Raw genomic sequence first — 16,551 nt, 5'->3', positions numbered from 1 at the left:
GATATGAGGATATTATTCGATTGAAAAGAAAAAAAAAAAAAAAAAAACAAATAATAATTGTTCATTACATGCCGGTAATATTTGATGATAATATTGACAGTTGATTTGGGTTATAAAATCGGCAATGGATGTATTTATTGCGCGATACGGTTTTTCGCGCGCAAGTATAATTCATCACACGTTTCAGTTTCAATTACTTATTGCGCTCTTAAAAATCGATCGAATATGCCAGCGAAAAAGTCACCTGTATTAATATTTATGTCTGGCGACCGATCATTGTCGTACTCAAGTGTTTTTTGTGATTCTTGGAATTTTCATTGACACATATAGATACAGAGTATATGACAAACTTCACATACGGATGTATACGGGAATGTAATTATTAGTACTCGTTATCAGCAGTATTCTGTGAAGTAGATATCGTGCTTCGATATTTCTTCGAAGAAAAGAAGAACTTGTCGAATTCGGTCCACGGAATAGCGATATAATTTTAACGAATTTTATAATCATTGAAAAAAAGATTCCTCTTCTTTCTTCGGGTTTGGCTGAATTAACTGGTGAAACTGAAAATGTTCGAATCACTGTGCCGATCGGTCGCGATTCAAAACGAACTGTAAATGCTGCGCCTTTTGAAAGATGAGAAATCTAATTTCCAAATCAATGGTCTCATTCGACATTGTTGAAAAAAGACCCGTGGATTAACTTTTACGAAGTATCATAAATCAATGACGAATCGATGATCATCGGATTATCTCCCTCTTCTATGCTCAATTAATTTTCGAAGCGTTATTAGTACAATATAATTTTTATCTACGGTCGAGACGCATGCGCGGAGAGATGGAAATTATTAGTTACAAACAAACATTTCAGCTCCATTTGGTTGACCGCATCAGTTATCCGGAGTTAATCGATCGGAGTATAACTCGTTTTCCAAAAAACTCTACCTATTCGGGAAAGCGCCGACTACAATCATGATTTCTTGGATGATGAAAAATAAGGTTCTCATATTCTTGGGAGTCCTGAGTGCGGCTTTGTTTATTATCACCATAGTCCTTGCCATTCAAAGATCAGATTACCACAATAATCTGGTCAATTGTCAGGAGGGCGACTGTGAGGATGATCCTTCAACCCCGGAGGTGATAATTCATGATCAGGAACTCGCATTATTTTCAACCTCTAGACGGCCGGGATGGCCACTGCAGTGGCCCTTGATGTTAATTTTTTTTTGATGGGCTTCAAGTTACCCTACAGCAGGTTTTTTGAGGTCGCTGATCACGAATACATCGACACGATTTAGAAATTTCAATAGTGGATCCCGGATTTTCCTATGACTTGGTAAATCCCCGAAAAGCAAGTCTAGGGTCAGTTATTCAATTGTGCATCGCGAGTTTTAAAGTGCACAAGCGCAATACTGGATCGCCATCTTACAATTGCGAAATTCTGATAACGTTTTCGCGATCAGCGACCCCACAAACGCCTAGAAACTAAAATAAAAATTTCAAGATACTTTCTGTGTCGTTGCCGACCGCGGGATGACCATTATCGGTAGTCCATTGATACGTATAACATGCGGAAGTATAACACCAAAGTGGACTTTTATCAAGGAAGAAAAAAATTCCCGGCCGTCTGCAGATTATTGTTGAATTTTTCACGCGCTAAACCCATCAACTAAAAAGCTCATCGCTATCGATTTCCGGATGGGGAAACTCAAAGTTCATTCCTCGACGAACGAGATCTCGTGATTTTCAATCTCTTTTAAAAATCCCTTTCCCTCTGAAACAGGGTACAAACCCCGAGGTGTTGGTCTACCGGCTCCCGAGGGACGTATTTCCGTTTTCTTACGACCTCTACTTGAACCCCGACCTGAAGACGAGTCGTTTTTCCGGTGCCGTGGACATTGGAATCACCGTATCAGCTGAGACCGATAAAATAATTCTGCACACCAAGAACTTGACGATAACTTCGACGACATTGACTTCCGCATCGACCGGCGAGGCGATATCCGTAACTTCCGCCGCGGAAGACACGGACCTCGAAGAATGGATCGTCACCCTGGCGAGCTCGGTGCCAACGGGAAATTACACGCTCTCGATGATATTCAGGGGAAATTTGGACAACCCGGACATCGTTGGATTCTACGAGAGCAACTACGATCACGAAGATGGCACTCCCAGGTCAGTTTTTTTTAAATATTTACGAATCGATGGGTCTCAGTTCCCAACGCAGTTTCAACGTGCCGAAGATTGCAAAGGTCATTGAGTTATCACGCCGATAAACGCATATATATATGCGGTTTAAAATAAACTAAAGAGATTAGCTCAGAATTCAATTCGAACAGTTTTCGGTATTTGTCTCGGCAGAGAAATTGAGTTTACGTTGAAACAACTATTCGATATTGACAAGTCCCCGACAAGGATGTAGATCTTTCGGAAGGCGGATGGTCAATTACGTCATTATACAATCACGACAATCTCTACGACTCATGTACTCTAATTCAATCGGAGTATTTACTTCGAGGAAAATTGACCGCGGGGTCAAACGATGCTCGGCAAATGTCGGTCGCGCTATTTTTGATAAACTAATATTTCCAAAAGCGTTTCCACCGTTTCGACGTCGCGTTCGGTCGAAAATCTAACAACTGCGATATGGAGTCGTTGATACGCTACCAAATGTGGCGATTCGTTTCCAACGTAATTAGCTGGCTTCCGAAGATGATTGTCTCCAACTACGTTACGTTCACCGCCGCGTATGAGAAGATCGTTCGTTCGCGGTTTGAGAAAACCAATGGATTTCGCATGCCCATTAGATTTCACAACATCCGAGCGTACATGGACGATCGGTTGAAATCTTGCGGTACGCGAATCTAAATGAAGAAAAGAGGAAAAAGTGAGATAAAAAGAAACGGAAGATACGGTCGCCTTGACCGATTGACCGGCTGACCACGTCGCCCCGCAAATAAAGTTCGTAACGCATAATTTACACCAATCAAGCTACGTAGTTACAATTTCGTGCACGTACGGGATGTAACCAAGGCGTAAGAATGGAGAATCGTACGCTGCGGCTGTTAAATGTGCATTACGAGGCGAATCAAACGGCAGAATGTGACTTAAGCGAACGATGTGACCCTCCCCCACGTTATTTAGAAACGCAATAACCTCGTCCCTCACACGATCCATTCATGCCGCTCGGAGTCGAAGGAGAGAGTCGATACGAGGATATCTTGAGTATAATTAGACTGCAGTTCGGTCCAAACTCCGCATTTTATTCCGCTATCGTACGTGGAGCGGTGAGAAAGTGCGCCGCGAACGGCGAGAAAATTACCATCGGTTACAGATATTCGCTATGGAAAAGTACGAAGAGAAATAAATCGAGTGAAATACGGAATAAAACTACGGACGTGAATCGGTCTTCGCGCGTGTAAATTTGCCAAAAAGTATACACAAAGTGAAAGTGTGGACGCCGAATCGAAAAATTTGAAGAAAGCTACGATTGACTCGCGAGCGAACAATCGCAGTATTGTGTCGCGAATTGAATCGATGATCACGTGCCGATAATGATGCAAAAGTATAACGATCATTGAGAGTTTATCAAGCCTGTAATTGTGAAAAAAATCGTTACTCAGAAGGGTGGCAACTGATGCAATTGTTCGTTTGTTCGAAGAAGATAACTCGCTTGCGTCGAGAAAAAACAATCTTTCGAAAAACGTTGAACTCGGTGTGAGATTACCGAATTTCTCGTGCAGCTTCTCTAGTTGGTTTGAAATTTTCAACGCAGGCGCAAAAGATTGTTGGATTGAGTGCGCCGATGAGGATGAATGATCACGTGGGTGGGCGTAGCGTCGACCTCGCGTTGCCGAGGAGGAGTTCGGAAGAGTATACAGAGGCTACCTCAACCTCGACGTCGGAGTTAAAGCCCCGGAAAAAATCTCGCACCGTCTGGCTTCCCATTGTCTGTGGGATCTGCGTAGTGCTCAGCCTTCTTTGCGCTGCTCTCGTCACCTTCATCGCATTATTGGGACAGAGATACGACATTTCCAACGCCTTCCTTGGTGAGATTAATATACGGATAATATATGATACGCGATTTTTGAGTTCTCGGCGATTCGATCGTTCCGACTCGACCGCATCGAGATTCCCGCTTCGATAATGTCCCGTTCAAATTCAAACTTGGAATTCAGAAATTTTATCGTTATTCGAACGAATTGCAAATCTACCCAATGAAACGGATTGAATTATTTTTTTTTTTTGTTTCGATCGGATCAGCCTCGACTTTTTATAACGTGTTACTTAAATTTCCGAGACGAAAACGAGTTTTCACTTTTAAGAGTCACCGAACTAAAACGAACGAGGACGTTTCTTAGTACCTACCCGCGAAAATTAAAAAATTAAAACCACTTTCGTTTGACCATGTGAACGGATCGCTTTCGATCTCGATAGCTAATTAAATGAGAAAGTGGTGATCTCTCGCGCTCATGATTCTTCATTTGGAATTCACATTCACCTTCGCTATCGTACAAGTGGTGCGGCACATTATTGACCGTTGAGATTTTAGAAACTGCGGTTCGGTCCTATAACGGTGCGAAGGGAGGAAAAACTCTGAAATCAAATAAATTGGAAAAACCTGCCTGCAGATTTGAAAAGTGGCCGAGGAGTTGCAATTATGCCGCAGAGCGAAGCGTTTCACGAGGCAACGTTTCGGTTGCCGAAGGGGGTCAAGCCGATTCACTACGATCTATATCTCTACCCTGACCTACGCAAGGGAACGTTCACGGGAAAGGTCACTATTGTGACGGACGTAGCGGAAAAGCGAGACTACATTTGTCTGCATCAGAAAGATCTGAATATAATATCGACGAAATTGGAGACGATCGACCGTGCCGAAAATTGGGCGATAGAGATTGCGAAAACTTATGCCGTTGAGAAATTGGAGACATGGGTGATCGCCGCTAAACAAGAGATTCAATCCGGACTCTATAATCTAACTATAGAATTCGAGGGCGCGTTGCAACCGGATAAAATCGTTGGCTTTTACTCGAGTACCTATAAAGACGAGAACAAGAAAACAAGGTAAATTGAACTCCAGCAAAATTCGAAAGAGAAATAACGCGACCGCGATCACTTCTCGCAAGATTGTCGAACGATCCTCATTTTTCGAGCATGTCATAAGGATTAACTCATCTGCTCAAAGCTAAATACCATGTGCACGCTATCTTATCGCTTATTATCACTAATCCAAAATAAGTTTAGGCTCAATAGAAGTCGCTCGATATCGCTCATAATTCTAATCACTTCGAATAAACAACTTAACTCCGATTAACGCCATTCGGTTGATCAATATTAATTTCTATTAATTTTTCTGCAACACGTCAATTATATCTCGTTGACTTTGGATAACGAATTTCGAAAGGCGTTCATTGTTATTCAATACCTGTGATAACTGAATGACATCTTTCCACTCCAAGCATGCATAATATTCTGCGGTGACGATGAGCGTTCGAATATTTCAGATCCATCGCCACGTCGAAATTCGAACCCACCTATGCGAGACGCGCGTTCCCTTGCTTCGATGAACCGGGTTTCAAGGCGGAATTTTCCATCAGAATCGTACAGCCAACAGGGGATGGTTACAACACACTTTCCAACATGAATGTCGAGGTACCGGTGCATCGAAATCGCGATCTGCCAAAACTTGATAGAAAAAACAGAAGGAGAGAAATCTTCGGGATCTCTCGCAGCTTTTGATTATTCACAAATCTTCGTGTTTGTAGAAATCTGAGGTCGATCAACCCGCTCCGGGATTGACAACGGTCACTTTTGCCAAAAGTGTTCCAATGTCCACGTACCTCGCTTGCTTCATCGTCAGTGATTTCGTTGCTCTGACAGCGAACGCGACCGGTCTTTCGGGGCAAACTTTTCCCGTCAGCGTCTACACGACGCGAGCACAGCAGGAAAAAGGTGCTTTTGCCTTAGAAATTGGAGTGCAGGCTATCGAATATTATATAAAACTTTTCAACATCGATTATCCACTTCCGAAGCTTGGTGCGTATTTTTTTTCGTTAAAACGAATCTGCATTTCTCGAACGAACCGAACTCGATGTAAATCGTATGTTCACCGATATATCCAGACATGGCTGCAATTCCTGACTTCGTTTCCGGTGCCATGGAAAATTGGGGTCTGGTCACCTACAGAGAAGCCAGACTTCTCTACGATAGCGCTACGAGTTCCACGTCCAATATGAAAAATATCGTCACCGTTGTCTGCCACGAGTTTGCTCACATGTGGTTCGGAAATCTCGGTAAGATTAAAGGAACATTTGACGTTTCAGTTTTTTTCGATTTTCATTATCAAATCCATTAATTTTAGTAACTATGGCATGGTGGAACGATTTGTGGCTAAATGAGGGATTCGCTACTTACATGCAGTTCAAGAGTTCAGATGCGATACTTCCGGAATGGGGGATGGTGAGAAGCATGAGTCTAGAAAAAAAAAAAAATTTCCAAAGTCCGATTGTTAGAGAATTCGGATTTCGAAAACTTATTTTTCATCTGATCCTCTTCACTTCCTCAATGACGCTATTTTCAATCACATTTTACGTATTCGTAGATGGATCAATTTTTGGTTGACGAAGTTCACTCAGTTTTCACAACCGACGCGACTTTGAGTTCGCATCCCATAGTTCAAACCGTCAGCAATCCTGACGAAATCACGGCCATTTTCGACGTGATCTCGTACAACAAGGTATGATCTCAATTTATCAGCTAAAAATCTGCTGTCCGAAGGCGTAACCGACGAAATTCGATTATTGCAATAATAAAAAAAAAAAAATAAATCAGGGCTCGGCGATTCTTCGTATGTTGGACAACTTCATCGGCTCCGATATTTTCTACGCCGGGGTAACCACGTACCTGAACCAGTACGCCTATCAAAATGCAGAGACTTCTAATCTCTTCTCAATTCTACAAGACGCGGTCGGTTCCAGTTTGAACGTTACAGCTATCATGGATACATGGACGAGACAAATGGGATTTCCCGTTGTAAAAGTTGTTAAAGATGGCAACACCTACACACTGACTCAAAAACGATTCTTGGCAGATCCTGAGGCGGTTTATGACCCCGCGGACTCCAAGTATAGGTTCGTCTTCGGAGAACGGAGATTGATTTTATCGCATCTCACATCGGCTACTTCGCCTGACGATATTTTGTGTTTCGCAGTTACAGATGGACTATTCCCATCACCTACACGACCAGTGCTAGCTCTACACCAACTTTGGTATGGTTCGACAAAGATGCGAATAATTGTAAGTCGTCATATTTTCACCGTCGTTATCTTCGCAATAACCGAACTGGTCCTGTCATATTTCAGTGCAAGTTACTCTGATCGACTCGGTAGACTGGATAAAATTCAACAAAGATCAAATTGGATATTACCGAGTCAATTATGAAAAATCCGAATGGGAGAAGTTCAGCAGCGTTCTGCGATCTAATCATTTGGTGAGAAAGCGGAATATTGAAAAAAATATCGCGGTATCGGACAGCGGGTTGATCGATGAAAATTTTTGGAACCACAGGTGTTCTCCACTTCTGACAGAACTTCCCTCCTCGAGGACGCATTCAGTCTCGCCGAAGCCACCGAACTCGATTACGACATAGCGATGGACATGACTTCCTATCTCGCAAGTGAGACACATTTCGTACCGTGGAGCGTGGCTGCTTCGAAACTCGTCAGAATCAATTCCCTACTCTCTTCGACTGACCTGTCTACTCGGTTTAGGGTAAACTCGCAATGCGCTCGCATCTTTTTGATTCAGAAACGGTTCGAACACATTAATCAACCCTCCGGGTGTTCATTTTCTAGCATTATGTAAAGAACTTGGTCGACAGTTCCTACCGATCCGTTACGTGGGCGATAGGCACCGACGAGAGTCACGTTACCCTGTAAGTAGCCGTTAATTTTGTAGATCGATTTTATTCCCGACTTTGTCTCTACGATTTCTGCATCGAATCGCTATTTCAGGCGACTTCGAACGACCATTTTAGACTTGGCGTGTACCGTGGGACACATGCAATGCTTGACGGAAGTCGGGACGCTTTTCACAAACTGGATAAACGACGCCAACGATGTTCGTCCTCATCCCGACATCAGATCTCTCGTCTATTATCACGGTACGCTTTTGTCTTACCCGATTCCGCTCATTGTCACGCGTGTCTTGCTGCTATTGAATTTTAATTCAACGATGATTCGTTCGCAGGTATGAACTCCGTGGGCGGGGAAACCGACTGGGATGCGATGTTCGAGAAATTCGTCAACGAGACAGATTCGACGGAGAAGCTGAAACTGATGTACGGTTTATCGGGGATCAGAGAGTCTTGGATTTTGAGCAAGTGAGGGTTATTTCTATGTAATCTACGCACATGTAAACTTAAAGACGTAATGCTACAGCCTTCTTATTTTCACGAGCGCAGATTCATCAATTTGGCGATCGACGAGAATTACGTCCGATCTCAGGACTATTTCTCCTGTATCCGCAACATCGCTTCCAATCCGGTGGGAACGGCATTGGTTTGGGATTGGGTTAGAGAAAACTGGGAAACGCTCGTTCAGCGTTACACGTTGAACAATCGTTACCTTGGTCAGCTGATTCCAGGAATAACGAGTACATTTTCCACCCAACTCAAGCTCGACGAGATGAAAGCTTTCTTCGCCAAGTATCCGGAGGCAGGGGCTGGAGCTTCGTATCGGGCCCAGGCACTAGAGACCGTTTCCAATAACATTAAATGGCTGAGCAGCAATACGGCTAAAATCGATGCCTGGCTGACGTCCAATTCACGCGCCTGATTTCGTAGTTTAACTGTAACGACTGAAATAAAGAAAAGAAAAAAATGAATGAATGAATGAATGAGAAGAAAAACCGTAAAAGGTTGACGACTGGAAAATTTGCTTCAACGATCGCAATCATCAACAATCGATTCAATTTCTGGGGTTGCTAATTATAGCATAGTTTCTTCATTTGGGAGCACGAACAGGACGAAGAGACACAAAGTACGCAAAGTGCCTTTCAGCGATCACCAAAAGTATCGTCGGTTGACTCGAAGCAATAAGAAACTAAGATACATTCATTGCCATCGAATTTACTATTTTTTACGCCTATTGTTGTTGAAGATAATTATTGGAGACTACTTGTTTTCACTACGCCGATTTGGCAAATAAATTTGTATAAAAAAAAAAAAAAAAGAACGATCGAACGATCGGAATGTCTTTTCTTCCCAACATTTTCCATTTACCAGCCATGAAAAAGGAATCGAGTGAAATAAGCGACGCGAAAATGAGATACAAAATCACCGACTTACCTCCGAAAATCTGAGCAAGTCGGTCCGAAAAATATACTGTACTCCCAACGGCTCATTTATTTAGTTGCCCCATACTTATTTCGTCATCTATCGCAGATGACTGAATCCAAACGAGCCGGCGAGTCGTGGTTCCACGCAGGATTGCGGAAGTATTACCAGTCGGGATCATAGTGAAAAAAAGTCTCACGGGTGACTGGGCATCAACCTGACAAGCAACGCAACTTCAAATTTAGGTAGAAAAACAGAAAGATTCTGATTCATTTTGAAGAGCGATGAAAATTGCTATTGTGAGACAGACTAGCGAACCTGATCTATTGTATTTGATGATGAGATTATTAAAATCGGAGTCGATACGGCCGCGAGTGCGGCCTTCAGGTTTGATACGCTCGTAGCTCTTACCGTTATTATTGCGCAAAGTTTGTAAAGTCGAGATTCCCACATCGTATCGGCAAATTCTGAACAGTATCTCGTCGATAGTTATTCATTATCCTCGATAATTAATTTTTTTTTCTTCATCTACAGAATAAGCCACGATATCATTGGGCTCGTATGCATTCCCGGAAACGGACGACGTCGTTCCGTTCGAACGACCGGAGCGACTCTCGAAATCTAAATAAATTCAGAACTACAGTTAAATTCACACGGTGGCGGTTTTTAATTTTCCTAAAGGTTTAGGAAATCAATCGGCCAAATTGAAGGACATGTAACGTTGACCAACTGTGACGAATTTCAGCTCATTCTACATAAAAATTGATCAACGAGTTACTCGTTCGTTTTTGGTATCTTACTATCCTCGGATCCGGCGAACGAATCCTACGGATATTTAGAAAATGAGGAGAATTTTGTTTTTCGCGTGGGACGTCTCCCGATACACGTTATTTATAGTGAACAATCATCGGGATAATTCTGTATCTGCGGACCTTGCTCGGAATTAAGGCCACGATAATAGAACTTGTCTCTTTCACTTCGCAAACACGTAGCAAGTTCCGATTGGTTCATTACACCGGCGTATAGGAGGTATATCTATCCACGCCGGTTACGAGACAAGCGAAACAGGCTTGCTAGCTCAACTGCAAATCCCATCGAAATCCTGATCCGTGAAATCACCGAGAGAGATGGAAAGATTTCCTCAATATTTTCAGCGCTCAGTGACGTTTATTGTACGGGGTACGGGTCATGACTCATCAAGGATTTTTGGATTTTCCTTGACACTGCGAATTACTGCCTTCTCATCGCTATTGCGTGACAGACTCGGGGGTCGAAGGAATTCGGTGTGGTCATCTTCTGCGGACACGAACGGGGAAAAAGAGCCTGAAAATATGCAGAGCCTTATCCGTTCGACTCGGTGGGTTGAGAACCACGGGTTCGTTGCTATGGGTTACAGTCTGTCCGACTTTTACCATCACATTGCTGATGTTGGTTGAGCCGGCTCTGCGGTAACCATATTTATAAAACTGCTTTTATTCCAAGTCGACTAGTAGTCAGTCGACATTCTACCTACGCGCAAGCCACTCCTTCAGTTCCGCGCCTATCAGTTGAACTCGGTAAGATTTCGGTAAACTTTATTTCAAATTCCCGAAGAATTCATTCATTTTCGAATAACTTTTGAACAATGAATTTTGAAAGCCCTTAATTTACCCTGAACTGTGTAGGACCACTGGATTATTCAAATTTTTCTCCTCTCGTAGTCTGAGCCAAGATGCCACTGGACTTGTATTACGTACCCGGAAGCGCGCCATGTCGGGCCGTTCGAACGACCGCCGGAGCACTTGGGGTCGAATTGAATTTAAAACTTCTCGATTTGCACAACGGTGAACATTTGAAACCAGAATTTTTGAAGGTGAGTGAAACGGAATTCGAACACCCAAACCGTAGCATGGGCGTGCACGAACTGTGATCTCTGACGAATAGCCAATTATTTTTTCATCGCGCACGATCCTTCGAAATGGAAAAAATTCCTAAACCTTGCTCATTTTTTCCTCTAGATAAATCCGGTACATACAGTTCCCACCCTGGACGACAATGGTTTTCATCTGTGGGAAAGGTAGGAAATAATTTGTATTTATTTAAAATAGCGAGCTCGCGCAACGTGTGATTACGTTCCGGTTCGCACTTACCGCAATCAGCGGATACGCCGTGCGGTGCGCGAATGAGTCAAGTAATAAGTAGCTTATCACAATGCTAGGAGATTAAGACAAAAAGTGATTCTCATGCTCGTAATAGTTATGAAAATCGCCCCGAAGTCGGCAAAATGTTATCGTACGGTGTTAAACTATTTCTATTTTGTCAGCCGTGCGATCATGGGATATCTGGTCGATAAATACGGCAAGGACGACTCCTTGAATCCGAAGGACCCTCAGGCTCGCGCACTGGTCAACCAGAGACTCTACTTCGACATGGGAACTCTGTACACCTCTTTCGCCGAGTATTACGTAAGTATGAATGGAAACGTGCGAAGGACGTCGAACAATGGCACGGTAGTTCGTAATGAAAAACATTTTCGCTCCGCAGTATCCGCCGATATTCGAAGGTGCACCGGTCAATCCCGAGAAGGTGAAGAAAATCGAACAGGCGTTCGAATTCTTGGACAAATTTCTCGAAGCTGACAAATACGCGGCGGGAAAAAATCTTACCATTGCCGATCACGCTCTGGCTAACACCGTCACCACTTTCGAGGTGATTGCAATTTTCCCTTTTACGCAGTGATCGAAATCCGAGTCGATCGGTGGTTCTAGATTCGATCGAAGGAACGAATCGCGCGAATAACGCTCGCGAATCTGTTTCAGTTCATGGACTACGACTTCAGCAAGTACAAGAACGTACAACGTTGGTATGCTACCGTGAAGTCGGAAATTCCAAAATACGAAGAGAACAGCGTGGCCGGAGCCAAAGCTTTCAGGCAGCTCGCCGACAGACTGAGACAATAGATTTGTCGGATATTTCACTATTTTCGTTAGAAATGTGGCCTTGATATATTGGACGATAAAAAAGTAATTCGATGTTCACAAATCCTGGTATCAATTCAGTGTCTGGAATCAATTAAACGCCGACTGACCTTCGCGGTTTTTTTACTCGTTAGTTTTTTTCATGGGAAAGTGAATTGTACGTTGTATTTTGTCAGTTCCCAAGCACAAAAAAGATCTGATGACGCCTTACAGTAATAGGATATCAAATCCAACACGCGATCACATTGTTGTACGTCACATGAAAAAAAGTCGAGGTAGATGAAGAAATCGGCATGAAAATGTCGCCGTAACTAAACTTTTTGGCATGATGATAACAATAAAGAATAAAGAAAATTGATGAATACTTTCTCGTGTCTAGGGGTTGTAAATTTTTAAGACACCTCAACGAACACATACCAACCATCAACAGGTAGAATCACAGTCTATAGACCAGCAGACTTCAGTCGTGAACAGACCACAAGTCGTTCGAGACTCGGCTGTCTACGTTTCTCGGTTAGAAACTTTTGCCCAGGTAAGTGAGTTTTAATTGTTTCCGTTCAGTCGATTATACGGTTGTTAAATTACGTTTTCACTTATCAATTTACTCAGATTTGTGAACCGTCGAGATCTTTTCAGATTCTCAGTGCTGATCGAGTTTCGCCTTGTGGGATGTTCTTTTTTTTTTTTTGTACTTTTTCAAATGCAATTATAATTTTTGATGATGTGTTTGCGAGGCATGAATGCTGAATTTGGTTCTTGACGCCGTAACGATGATTAATTCTTTTTTCAATTTTTCCAAACTTCAAAGCACGATAGAATGTGAAACGCAGTAGTTCGCGTATACGTAGAATTTGTTACACCGGCTAAAATTGAACCATTATTATTCCATGAATTCATCGATTTTCCCACTCGACCTACAACTCAGTTAGAACGCGTCAGAATTGGATATACAATTGATCTATCGATTCGAAGTAGCTGAAAGACCCGCGCAGGAAATTAGTTCGCTCATTAATCATCGTGATAATAACGGCAGAATAGACTGCTGGTCTAAAAGAGCTCATTTTGTAAAAATTGAATGCCACGGTCTTTCGACCATCTAAAGGGCAAAAAAAAAACTATCCAATTTCCATTGAATCTTTTACAAAAACTCAAAAAATATAGCTCACTTTCGTTTGTGTTATTTTGAGTTACGAAATGTCCCGTTTTTTTGAATAAATTAATCGAAAATTCTAGCATGGCGCTTAATCTGTATTACACACAAGTCAGCCCCCCCTGTCGCGCAGTTATGTTGACTGCCGAGGCGATCGGAATGAAATTAAACTTAATAAACGTGGATATATTCAGCGGCGAGAATTTGAAACCAGAATACGAGCAGGTGAATTCAATTTGTCTGCAAATTAATCGAACGTCGTTCTCGAGATGATTATATCGTTGAACGTTTCAGCTCAATCCACAGAAAACTATTCCCCTGTTGATCGATGGTGAATACAAGATATGGGAAAGGTCTGGTGCATTTTTTTACCTTCGAAAGAAAAGTACAGCTCGAGGAACAGGGCAATCCATTGTATTTGTCTCATTTCATTTCAGCAAAGCAATCATGATTTATCTGGTGAACAAGTATGGTCAGAGTGCAGAAAGACTTTATCCGAAAAATCCGGCCGCTCGAGCAGTCGTGAATCAACGACTCTACTTCGATACCATTTACCTCGATAAACGTATCAGAGAATATTACGTACGTATCACGTGCACTTACGCACAACCGACTGATCCTTGCGTGGAGTATTTCCAAATATTTTAGGGTCGTCTTTCTGATCGGTGGATTTTTTTCTATGGAAAGTTGCGGAGAATATCTCTGCTCCTCTTTTGGTTTTTGAATTACTCTTCTATTCTAGAACATGGAAAAATTTTGCGAGGAAAGTCACGACTCATTTGTTTTTTTCAGTTTCCGTCCGCGTTTATGGGAGAATCGATTATGGATCCGGTAAAATATGAAAATTTGTGTTTCGGCTTCGAACTTTTGAATAAATATTTGGAAAATCAGAATTACGTTTGCGGACGGATCTTAACTTTGGCAGATCTATCGATCGTCACATCAGTTTCAACCGCTGAAGTGAGCGATAATAATATTCGTCGATTTTTTTTTTCTAATTCTTTATCCACCCAGAAAATTTTCCAACTACATAAATGTGTCGGCGAATTTCAGGTGTTCGATTTTGACCTAGCTAAGTACAAAAACGTAACGGAGTGGTACGAAAGGGTGAAAAGCTCGGCACCTGGGTACAAGCTAGCCAACGCCGAAGGAGCTGAAATGATGAAACAACTTCTAGAGAATTTAAAATCTCAAAAATCAGACGAGCAGTGAAATCGAAAACTAATGTTCGCCCGATCCGGAGCACGAAAAAACTTTTTGATCCGAATTCCTCGCTGAGTAGAATTGAAATGTATAAGATTTTTAAGTTACAACATTGGAGTTTTGGACGAATAAAAATTCGTTGGCAGTATCACGGCATCGGAACGTGATTTTTAATCGGCTGTTAATACCTTTTTTTGATCACTTTTTATTAATCAAGTCGTTATGCATCCGTCAATGCAAAAATTCTATAATTGGGATGATAATACTTTGATATTTCATTCCACTTCCAATCTGATATATCTGACATTATCAATAATTTCGTCACTATCGTGCGTATAATTTTTCCTCTATTTCGTCTTCTGTAGTAGACAATCGATTTCATCTTTTTTCTTTTGGGTAAAAATCAGTCGAATGCAATTCCGCGACTTGAAATGAATTGCGGATTTTCTTGAATTGTCTCCGGCCACGGGTTTGTCCAAATTTGAAGAATTCATGTATTTTTATTTGATACTGCAATCTTATTAGGTATTTTTATCCGCTCAGCACCTTGGGGATCATCGTATCGCATCTGGTGATTCCAAGCTTATTTCAGAAATATGCTACATCGACTGTTATTCTTATCAATTTTTGAAGCGATATTACCGTGCATATCTGCACATTTTTTTCGTATAAAAGCTCGAAGAAACGCCGAATTGTCACTTCAGTCCAGCAGCAGCAGCAGCAAACGGATCAAAGCAGTGAGTACAATATTATTTACTGATCGATAAATCCATCGATTTTTCTATATATTCGGAAGCTATTATTCCATCTCCAAAAAATATTCAAATCTCAATCATCGTAACTGGTTACGAGTGAAGCAACTTCTCTAAATCATTTTATTCGAGATTCAACTACAACGCCCATCCGATAATTGTCATTTAACGAGTGTATTAAATTATTTTTCGCCCCTTCCTTTGAAAATTTAGACCTTCAAAATGACTATCGACCTGTACTACACTCCCGAGAGCGCATCCGTAAGGGTTGTCCGAGTGGTTGCTGCCGCTCTTGGTGTGCATCTTAACCTGAAGCACATCAACCTGACCACCGGCGAGCACCTGAAGCCCGAATTCCTGAGAATGAACATCACGCACAAAGTACCAACCATCGACGACCACGGATTCTACCTCTCCGAAAGGTACATCCTGTCAAAATCACATATAGCGAGCACTAGGTCTGGTCTTACTTTTGCACCTGGAATCATTCGATCGATCGCTTTTACAGCCGAGCCATCATCATGTACCTGGCCGACAAGTACGGAAAGGACGACAAGTACTACCCCAAGGACATCAAGATGCGTGCCATAGTCAACCAGCGAATGATGTTCGACTTCGGTACCCTCTACGCCAACCTCGTAAACTACTACGTGAGTAACGATATTCCGATAATCGGAGAAACGATCTCGTACAATTTTTTCTATACATTTAACCTGACCAATCGCCATTCGTTGCAGTACCCCGTCATCTACGAAGGTCAGACCTTCAACCCCATGGGAATGACCAAGATCCACCAGTCCTTCGAGTTCTTGGACAAATTCTTGTTGAACCAAGAATTCCTCGCCGGTCCCATGGTGACCCTCGCCGATTTCACCACCGCCGTCACCGTGTCTACCTACGATCACCTTGGCTACGACTTCGCCAAGTTCAAGAACGTCGTACGCTGGTACAACCACATCAAGAACATCGCACCCAAATGGAAGGAGACCAACGAAGACGGTGCCAAGATGTTCGCCGAGATCGCTGCACCTTTCCTCAGGAAGCAGTAAATTCGTTCCACTTGAAATTCGTTCGATTTTTCGAACGGACTCAATGAATTTTTACGTGTAACTTGCTAAGTTATTCAATAAACCGACAACTTTATACCACGTAC

General features: G+C 42.3%; 3 protein-coding genes and 1 long non-coding RNA gene across 5 annotated transcripts; 3 read left to right on the top strand and 1 right to left on the bottom strand.

The window, feature by feature from the left end:
• Positions 1-890: 890 nt before the first annotated feature.
• Positions 891-9,232, top strand: LOC105687865 (glutamyl aminopeptidase-like). Of its 2 annotated transcripts, none has more exons than XM_048657342.1 (15): positions 891-1,136; positions 1,783-2,174; positions 5,507-5,654; positions 5,768-6,038; positions 6,125-6,295; positions 6,364-6,461; positions 6,604-6,738; positions 6,834-7,132; positions 7,213-7,298; positions 7,364-7,491; positions 7,569-7,772; positions 7,856-7,935; positions 8,015-8,163; positions 8,250-8,382; positions 8,464-9,232. In XM_048657342.1, exons 1-15 carry the CDS (start codon positions 972-974, stop codon positions 8,834-8,836), a joined length of 2,832 nt encoding a protein of 943 aa, XP_048513299.1. In that variant the 5' UTR covers positions 891-971; the 3' UTR covers positions 8,837-9,232. The 2 variants fall into 2 exon arrangements, with proteins under 2 accessions (XP_048513299.1, XP_012259203.2); XM_012403780.4 differs by lacking the exons at positions 891-1,136; positions 1,783-2,174 and adding exons at positions 3,191-4,048; positions 4,631-5,066.
• A 103-nt stretch (positions 9,233-9,335) lies between these two features.
• On the bottom strand, positions 9,336-10,364 carry LOC125501434. The gene is made up of 3 exons (XR_007279015.1): positions 10,137-10,364; positions 9,748-9,957; positions 9,336-9,553 (listed from the first exon to the last, which is right to left on the bottom strand). It is a non-coding gene; the product is annotated as an uncharacterized LOC125501434 (long non-coding RNA).
• A 377-nt stretch (positions 10,365-10,741) lies between these two features.
• On the top strand, positions 10,742-16,550 carry LOC105687479. The gene is made up of 16 exons (XM_048657477.1): positions 10,742-10,892; positions 11,037-11,188; positions 11,334-11,392; positions 11,639-11,780; positions 11,860-12,024; positions 12,135-12,272; positions 12,724-12,825; positions 13,738-13,796; positions 13,881-14,025; positions 14,236-14,403; positions 14,497-14,651; positions 14,793-14,809; positions 15,229-15,383; positions 15,612-15,820; positions 15,907-16,048; positions 16,136-16,550. The coding sequence occupies exons 2-16, from the start codon at positions 11,048-11,050 to the stop codon at positions 16,445-16,447; spliced, it is 2,109 nt and encodes a 702-aa protein (XP_048513434.1). The 5' UTR covers positions 10,742-10,892; positions 11,037-11,047; the 3' UTR covers positions 16,448-16,550.
• LOC125499684 (glutathione S-transferase 1-1-like) lies at positions 12,693-14,802 on the top strand. The gene is made up of 6 exons (XM_048657350.1): positions 12,693-12,825; positions 13,527-13,668; positions 13,738-13,796; positions 13,881-14,025; positions 14,236-14,403; positions 14,497-14,802. The coding sequence occupies exons 2-6, from the start codon at positions 13,528-13,530 to the stop codon at positions 14,653-14,655; spliced, it is 672 nt and encodes a 223-aa protein (XP_048513307.1). The 5' UTR covers positions 12,693-12,825; position 13,527; the 3' UTR covers positions 14,656-14,802.
• Position 16,551: the final 1 nt, after the last annotated feature.

The sequence above is a fragment of the Athalia rosae genome, chromosome 6 (assembly GCF_917208135.1).
Source record: "Athalia rosae chromosome 6, iyAthRosa1.1, whole genome shotgun sequence".
NCBI classification, from domain to species: Eukaryota; Metazoa; Arthropoda; class Insecta; order Hymenoptera; family Athaliidae; genus Athalia; species Athalia rosae.
Note: the sequence above shows the minus strand (reverse complement) of the source record. Positions and strands in the feature narration are given on the sequence as shown.

Excerpts from the sequence above, each read along its gene's own strand:
- LOC105687865 (XM_012403780.4), top strand. The coding sequence starts at position 3,805 with ATGAGGATGAATGATCACGTGGGTGGGCGTAGCGTCGACCTCGCGTTG. Across the intron at positions 4,049-4,630 it reads CATTTCCAACGCCTTCCTTG|ATTTGAAAAGTGGCCGAGGA; the intron begins GTGAGATTAATA and ends ACCTGCCTGCAG. Across the intron at positions 7,773-7,855 it reads ACCTGTCTACTCGGTTTAGG|CATTATGTAAAGAACTTGGT; the intron begins GTAAACTCGCAA and ends TTCATTTTCTAG.
- LOC105687479 (XM_048657477.1), top strand. The coding sequence starts at position 11,048 with ATGCCACTGGACTTGTATTACGTACCCGGAAGCGCGCCATGTCGGGCC. Across the intron at positions 15,384-15,611 it reads GCAGCAAACGGATCAAAGCA|ACCTTCAAAATGACTATCGA; the intron begins GTGAGTACAATA and ends TTGAAAATTTAG. Across the intron at positions 15,821-15,906 it reads GGATTCTACCTCTCCGAAAG|CCGAGCCATCATCATGTACC; the intron begins GTACATCCTGTC and ends TCGCTTTTACAG.
- LOC125499684 (XM_048657350.1), top strand. The coding sequence starts at position 13,528 with ATGGCGCTTAATCTGTATTACACACAAGTCAGCCCCCCCTGTCGCGCA. Across the intron at positions 13,669-13,737 it reads TGAAACCAGAATACGAGCAG|CTCAATCCACAGAAAACTAT; the intron begins GTGAATTCAATT and ends TGAACGTTTCAG. Across the intron at positions 14,404-14,496 it reads CATCAGTTTCAACCGCTGAA|GTGTTCGATTTTGACCTAGC; the intron begins GTGAGCGATAAT and ends GGCGAATTTCAG.